Source organism: Sminthopsis crassicaudata, chromosome 1 (assembly GCF_048593235.1).
Source record: "Sminthopsis crassicaudata isolate SCR6 chromosome 1, ASM4859323v1, whole genome shotgun sequence".
Classification (NCBI taxonomy): domain Eukaryota; kingdom Metazoa; phylum Chordata; class Mammalia; order Dasyuromorphia; family Dasyuridae; genus Sminthopsis; species Sminthopsis crassicaudata.
Genome location: NC_133617.1, coordinates 524,703,860 through 524,711,864, shown reverse-complemented (window position 1 = coordinate 524,711,864; position 8,005 = coordinate 524,703,860). Strand labels below are relative to the sequence as shown.

The following is an 8,005-nucleotide window of genomic DNA, read 5'->3' as shown; positions in this document are numbered from 1 at the left end:
CTTTTTACAGTGAAATTTCCAAGATAAAAATCACAAGTCTATTGATCTTGCTGTATTTTCTATGACTCTACATTGAACAAGCTATATTTTTATTGGAAATTATTTTTTTTTTGGGGGGGGGAGGGTTTGTACCTGTGTCATGATACTGATAGTTCTACTTTCAATCATCCATATTACTTCATACTAATCTAGTGTTGGTTAGGAAGTAAGGTCTATGTAAAGAATAAACCATGGAAGACAAGATAATTAGAGTCCAGGAGGAAACCAAAACCAAGGTTGCATGGAGAGTATCAGCCAATCAATTTCTTTCTTTTTCTTCTCCACCCTCTTCCTTCCTAGCAGCTAGTTTCCTAACCACTTTTTTTTCTGCTGTTCCTCCATTCCTTTTATTATTTTGTTGTTGTTGTTGTTTTGTTTTGGTTTTTTGTTTTTTTTTTTAGCTGTTTCTTAGAAGCAGCTCTGAAACCTGGAGCATCACAATGGGGCAAACTCCTACTATGGCCTTAGGTGCCTTTTTCCTGCTAATAGGTAAGTAAAGGATTCCTCAGAATTGGAACTATAGAAGCAGGCTTTAGATAGAGGGATAAGTCAAATATTTTAGGAGCTTGTTGGATTGAGAAATGGAGCTGAATTTGCATAAACTGATATTGAGAGTGAAAGAAAGATAGAGACAAAGACACCTTAGATCTTACCTTCTAGCTATTGTTAAATTTTCAGTGTGAACATTTATACTTTGGAATAAGTCAACCTTTCAAGTCAGAGCTTGATTTATTGTTCTGTTGATTATTTAAATTTATGAAGGTGGTAGAGAAAATGTTACTAATGCAGATTAAATTTAAATGTTCATTGTGCATACATTTTTGGAACATTAGTTGTTAAACATTTACCAGCACAATAAGAATTGAAAAAAAGGAACAGTGATTAGGGATTTAAGAATCTGTATAGAAAAGAATTAAACAAAGGCTTTGTACTTTTTGTGTGTAATGGACATCTTTGGCAGTCTAGAGAGGGAAGAGAATAATAATTTTAATAGCACTTATCCTGTGCCAGGTACTATGCTAATCACTTTAAAAAACTTTCTCATTCGATTTTCACAAAAACTCTATAAAGAGGTGTACAATCATTTATACTATACTATACTATATAACATGTAATTTTAATATAATGTAATAGTTTATCAAGGTAGAATAATGATTTATGCTCATTTTGTAGTTGATTAAAAAAAATCAAATTAGAATTGTGACTTTGCCAAACTTACAAAGCTTGTAAGTATGTGAGACAAAATTTGGATTCAGGTCTCTCTGATTCTACCAGAGCTCTATCTACTGTGCCACCTAGTAGCTAATTGATGAACTAACTCCTCAGAATTTTTTAAAAACTGTAATTGAAGGAAAGGAAATATTAAATTGCAATTAGAGATTAGTGAAAATAAAGATGTGGCTTCCCTGCTCCCCCCATCTAAGTTCACAGATCTTCTGAAGTCTCTCGGATGCCAACTTGGGATACTTAATCCTAGGTTAAGTTGGGTTAATTTAAGAGTACATCAAGGAGTTTCTTTATTGTGTCTGATTTTTTTTTTCATGAGGAGGAGGAGATATTGAAATAAGATTGATTCTTGTTATCTGATTTCCAGAGGAGGAAATATGATAGGAATGGAGTAGCTATTTCTCTTTCATGTATAATTTCTTTTTAGGAATGAAGAAAAATAGTAAAGTGTAAAAGCAAGGTACAGAGTTATAACTGTTTAATGGAGAAATTAAACAACTGAGTAGAAAGAAGAAATCTATATTGGGCGAAGCAGTAGAACACAGGAAGGACAATCAGTTAACAGTGGAACACTGCTAGAAACCCAAGAGCCAAAAGAAATAAGCTTTGAGAGAAATGAGACTGAGGGAAGAGACAAGTGCAGATTCTAATGAAGAAGTATATGGGGGGTGGGAGGGAATCAATTTCTCTCCAAACTGTCTCCCACCACCCCTCCTTTCAGGACTGATCTATTGTAATGGTTTTAATCTGGACACTGAGAGTCCAATAGTCTTCCAAGAAGATGGAGCTGGATTTGGGCAGACTGTGGTCCAGTTCAAGCAGGGCCGGTAAGAACTTCAGTTTCTTTATCTCTAAAATACATAACTAGATGATGCAATGGGTGCTAAGCCTGAAATCAGGAAAATTCATCTTCGTCAGTGAAATGGGGCTACAGACACTTAATAGTTGTATGACTCTGGACAAGTTCCTTTATCCTGTTTTCCTCAATTTTCTCATCTGTAAAATGAGCTGGAGAAGGAATGGCAAACTACTCCATTTTTTTTTCGGCTAAGAAACCTTCAAATGGAGTCATGAAGAGTTGGACATGACTGAAAATAATGAGTGATCAGCAATAAAATAGATTGGACTAGAATTCAGGGCATTTTAAACTTTTCCCATTCCCAATCTCTTTTCACCCAAGAAATTTTTACATGATCCCAGGTATATAGGTATATAAAATATTTGAACAAATCAAACATTTACTGATAACAAATCATAATTTTGCTACTTCCACATTCAGTGTTAAGACCCCATAGGGGTCCCAACCTACAGTTTAAGAAGTTGGGGACTAGTTGATTTCTATGACTTCTAACCCTATAACTGGAGAAATCTTTGTCCATGCAATTTCATCCTTTCCTCCACCCCCCCTTCCTCCCTGATTTCAAATATTTTGTCCATTTCAAAAATTACACAAGAATGAAAACAAAACTATATATAGCAATAATTCTTCTCTGCCTGTGAAAGCCTTTTCTATCTCTTTCTTGGATTATGTATCTTTCACTTGCCTTTCCCCATTCTTTCTAGAAAATACTGGTTCCTCTTCTGCTCTCTATCTCCCCCAAGTGGGAGGTCTTTTGCACACCTTGTTCCTTGTGGTAATTGGATTCAGGTTTCTCCCCACAGATTGATAGTTGGGGCGCCCCTGGAGATAGCAGCACCTAACCAAACAGGGCAACTCTACAACTGTGAATTTAGTACTAAGACCTGTATGACCATTCCCATTAATGGTGAGTATCTTGCTATTATTTTCACACCAAAACTCTACATATCAAGGAACCCAACTATCTTGCTCCTCAGTCTCTGCTCTTCCTCACAGACTGAGTTCCCCTTTTACAATTCCCCACCATTAAGTCAGCAGTTTCCCACCCTTATTGTACCCTATTCCTATCACCCCTTCAAAAAAAATACTACACAATAAGATATTTTCCCTTGTATTTTCCAAACCTTATGTATTTCTTAGAACTGAGTCATTCAATACTGTAACTCAACCATTCAGAAGCCCAAATATTTGACAACTCCCTCAAAGTATGTTTGTATCTCTCCAGTCCCTACAGAGGCAGTAAACATGTCTTTAGGACTCATTCTGGCTGCTGGAGTAAACCCCTCACAGATTTTGGTAAGTCATCTTATAAAACAGGAGATTAATGGCAGGAAGGAGTGAGGGCCCAACAGAAAAATATCTAGATGTAAAAAAAAGTTGATGGAAGAGAATTCCCTCAAATTCCTTCTGTTCCTCAGGCCTGTGGTCCTATAGTACATCGAACATGCAAGGAGAATGCTTACATAAATGGATTATGCTTCGTATTGGATTCAAACCTTCACCAAGAGCGTAATTTCCCAGCATCCCTACAAGGTAAGTTACAATTAGGGTGCCCAGATTCTTGTGTGGAGGATATGATATGAGCAGCCACAGGCCTGTGAGTCAAATTGATAAGTGTGTGTATGTCACAGGTCCTGGGGAAGTAGGGATTATTTGCCAGTGTTGAATCAGTCAATTTAAGAGTATTACATCAGATTCTCATAGACACATCATATTTAATATCCATAACATTAGTGATAGTAGGGCACTTTCCAATATAGGACATATCATTATCCCAAAAGGGATTGTTAGAAATGCAATTAAACATAGAGCTAGAGGACATCAGACAATTCTGGGCCAGGTCAGCACTATCCCAGGTGATCTTTTCTGAAATACAGTTTTCTGAATCCCAACCAGAACAAAGATTGATTCATTCATATTTCAGTATTAAGTGCCTTCTAGGTATCATATATTCATTGTTTTACTAATTATTAAGTGCCTATTATGTATCACATATAGCCACTGGGAGAGATACAAAGATATTTAAGTCAAAGTCCTTGTTCTCTTAGAGTTTGTAGATGTACAAATCTACCACAAATCTGAACACACTGAGTGTGATTTTGTCAGCACTGCTAACTCCCAGTTTGGGAATTCCAACAATGCACTCATCTACATCTAAGAGGTTTATCTTAAGGAGTTATCAGAACACATAAAGATTCAATGATTCTGGGCTAGTCACTTAACCTCATTTATCTTGCAAAACAACAACAACAACAAAGGAATAAACCAAATTTTAAAAATGTTAAATGACTCCCCCAGGTCACACAGATAATAAGCATCAGAGGTAAAACGGAAATCTTTGTCTTTAAATCATTGCCTCCATCTACTCTATAAATAATCAAAATATAGAATAGATCAGAATAAGAGCACAATAAGGATACAAAAGTGTTCTTTCCCAGAAAGAAATTATTATTTCAAACTGAATGAGGGTGGAAGGAGGTAGTGAAAGGAGTTGGAAAAACTATAAGATTTCATGAAAGTCTTGAAGGATAGTTAGTATTTGAATAAAAGGGGATTGTAGTAAATAATGGAAAACCAGTCCCAAATATATCAACAGGGAGTTATTGAAACATTTTGAGCAGAGGAATGACACAGTAAGATCTGTGCCTTAAGAATGATTAATTTAACAGAGGTGTGAAAGATGAATTGGCTATTGACAAGTTGATCAGTTAGGTGCTCTAGGCTAATAATTCTCAAATTTTTGGGACTCAGGATCCCTTTAAACTCTTAAAAATTATTGGAAACTTTGAAGAGCTTTTGTTTATGTGGATAATATCTGTCAATATTTGCTATCTTAGAAATTAAAAAGATCAATTTAAAAATGTTTATTAAAATGAAAACAACAAGCCCATCACATGTTAACATAACATTTCTATGAAAGTAACTATATTTTCCACAACAACAAACAAGTGCAAAAGTAGCATTGACTTTTTTTCCCCTCGCAAATCTCTTCAGCATCTAGCTTAATAAAAGACAACTAGATTCTCAAATCTGCTTATATAGTCAATCTGTTGCAATATGTTGTTTTAACTGAAGTATACAAAGATAATACACACAGAAGAGGTGCTGTGAATGGAACACTGAGCTTGGAATCAGGAAGACCTGATTTCAAATTTGGTCTCAGACACTTAAGCTATGTGATTGCAAACAAAAGACAAACCACTCCAATATCCTTGTTAAGCAAACCCCATAGTTGTAAAAACTTGAACATGATTAAACAACCAAACAATGATAAAATAATATATATGCATACATACATATATATATATTTGTATTTATACATATGTATATTTGGAAAAGGGAGAAATGTTTTAATAGGCAAATAATATTTTATAATTGTTATGAAAGTTGTTTTGAGCTTGCTGATGGAATTATACCCAGGGATCCTCAGACTACACTTTACAAATGGCTAGTCTAAGCAGATGATAAGGAGAGCCCTCTGCTGGGCATATCTACCAGGTAGGATCTCATATACATCAACTGCTTTTTGTAGTAACAAAGAACTGGAAAGATAATAAATGCCCATTAATTGTTGAAGGATTAAGTAAATTGTGATACTTGAATGTAATGAAATATGATTGCACAAAAAGTTAAATTGAATAGGAATAGATTGATTTTTAGGAAATAGAAGTAATAGGATTTGATTATTGATAAAAAGTGGGGGGATGAAGAAGTGGAAAGAATCAAAGATAAACAAAGGTTTCAAATATGAAAGATGGGATAAATGGTTTTGGCATCCATGATGCTAGAGATTTCAAGTAGTAGTATCCTGTAGGATGCTAGAAATGCAAATGTGGAAAAAGTCCTAGATATTTTAGCCCATAAGGGCTAAGTGGCATAGTAAATAGAGTGCTGAGCCTGGAGTCAGAAAGACTCATCTTCCTGAGTTGAAATCTGATCTCAAACACTTGCTGCACAGAGTCACTTAGTGCAAGTCTCTTAACCCTGTCTGCCTCAGTTTCCTCATCTGTAAAATGGACTGGAGAAGGAAATGGCAAATCACTCCATATCTTTGCAAAAAAAAACAAACAAACAAACAAACAAACAAACAAAACAAAACAAAACAAAACCCTGTAATGGCATCATGAAGAGTCAGATGTTACTGAATATCAAGAACAGAACATATATTTGAGGAGTCATATTATGATAGTCGAAGTCATGAAGATGAATAGGTAGGAGTTCAAAAGGATTGTGATAATTTGTATCAGTTAGATATATGAGCTAAAGTATATGAACTTTATTTGGTAAGCTATAAGGAGTCATTGAAAAGTTTTTGGTAGAGTCATCCAATTAACAAGCATTTATTAAGTGCCCATTGTATGCTAGCTATTATGTTAAATACTGGAAAAGCAGAGAAATACTGTTATTAGATTTATATATGTTGTTCAGTAGTTTCATTCATGTCTGACTTCTGATACTATAGAACTTCTTGAACTTGCCCCATGAACTTATTTTTTTATTATTTTGAAAACTATATTTCAATGTAATTGGTTTTCTGGTGATCCTATATATTTTATTTTGTGCCTTGAAAATCCTTATGCTGGGGATTTCCTAGGCTTCATCAAAGTGCCAAAAAAAGACGTAAAAAGTTAATAACCCCTCCTACAGAAGAAATATAGGACTGGAGAAGATAGTGGAGTAATTAATGAAGTGAGAGCACAAAATAACTTGCTGCTCAAGTATCTATGAAATGTAAAAACGCATACCAGAAGGTCCCTAGAAAATTGGGTAAGCTCTTCTAGGGACCATGTATAGGAGAATATGGACCAGAGGAACACAGGATTATAAAAACAAAAGGCATCATCCAATGGATAGATGATCATGGGGATAATTGCAACAAACAACTCCCAAAAGAAGAATTGTAAACTATTAAGAACCATATGAAAAAGTTCCTTACCACTAATAATAAGAGAAAATTAATTTAAAACTCTCACATCTAGCCAAGTTAGCCAAAAGTTGTTATGTCAATATTGGAAGGATGTGAAAGACCAAAGCACAAAGGTATTGTTGATGGAGCTATGAATTGGTCCAAATGTTCTGGAGAAAAATTTGCAATTACCCTATAAAAGTGACTAAAATGTCCATATCCTTTGACCCAAAGATCCCACTGATGAGCATGTACATCAAATATGTCAATTATGAAAAGAGGGATCCCATAAACACAAGTACTTTTTGTAGTAGTAAAAAAACTCAAAACATTGTAGATACCATCTATTATAGAATGGTTAAATAAATTGTGGTACATTCATGTAATAAAATATCATTCTATTGTAAGACAAGTTGAAAATGATGGACAATTAAAAAGAAGCTTGGGAAGCCTTATGTGAATTGATACAAAGTGAAGTAAACAAAGAGTCAAGAAAACGAAATATAAGCTGACTACAGACATATAAATGAAAAGAACAACAAAATAACTGAAAAGAAATGCTGGGAGTGCAATCAAAATTGGCCCCAGTGAAGACAGAATCTTATTTTATTTGTAGAAATGAGTAACTATGGGCATGTAAAATTGCACTTAAGTCAGACTTTTTCAATATATTAGGTTTATTGAACTAGAGATTTTTTCCTACTTCTTTATTCTTTTTTTATAAGACATGGTTCCCTGTGAAAGACAAGAGGAGAGATATCTTGGGAAATGTTTTTGTTGCTCTTAAATTGTTTTTCAGTCATGTTCAACTCTCCATGAGTCCATTTGGGATTTTCTTGGCAAAGAAAACTAAAGTGATTTGCTATTTACTTTTCCAGCTCATTTTACAGACTAGGAAACTGAGAGAAGGTTAAATGATTTGCCTGGGGTCACACAGCTAGTAAGTGTCTAAAGTCATATTTTAACTCAGAAAT

The 8,005-nt window shown here is 34.6% G+C and overlaps 1 protein-coding gene across 1 annotated transcript in view; it reads left to right on the top strand.

Annotated features, from left to right (window-relative positions):
• Positions 1-337: 337 nt before the first annotated feature.
• Positions 338-8,005, top strand: part of LOC141550773 (integrin alpha-M-like) — a 45,273-nt gene continuing 37,605 nt past the window's right edge. Inside the window, 5 exon segments of the mRNA XM_074281738.1 lie at positions 338-528; positions 1,988-2,093; positions 2,929-3,032; positions 3,351-3,421; positions 3,544-3,658. Of these exon segments, the coding sequence (XP_074137839.1) occupies positions 480-528; positions 1,988-2,093; positions 2,929-3,032; positions 3,351-3,421; positions 3,544-3,658 (445 nt within the window). The 5' untranslated portion in view covers positions 338-479.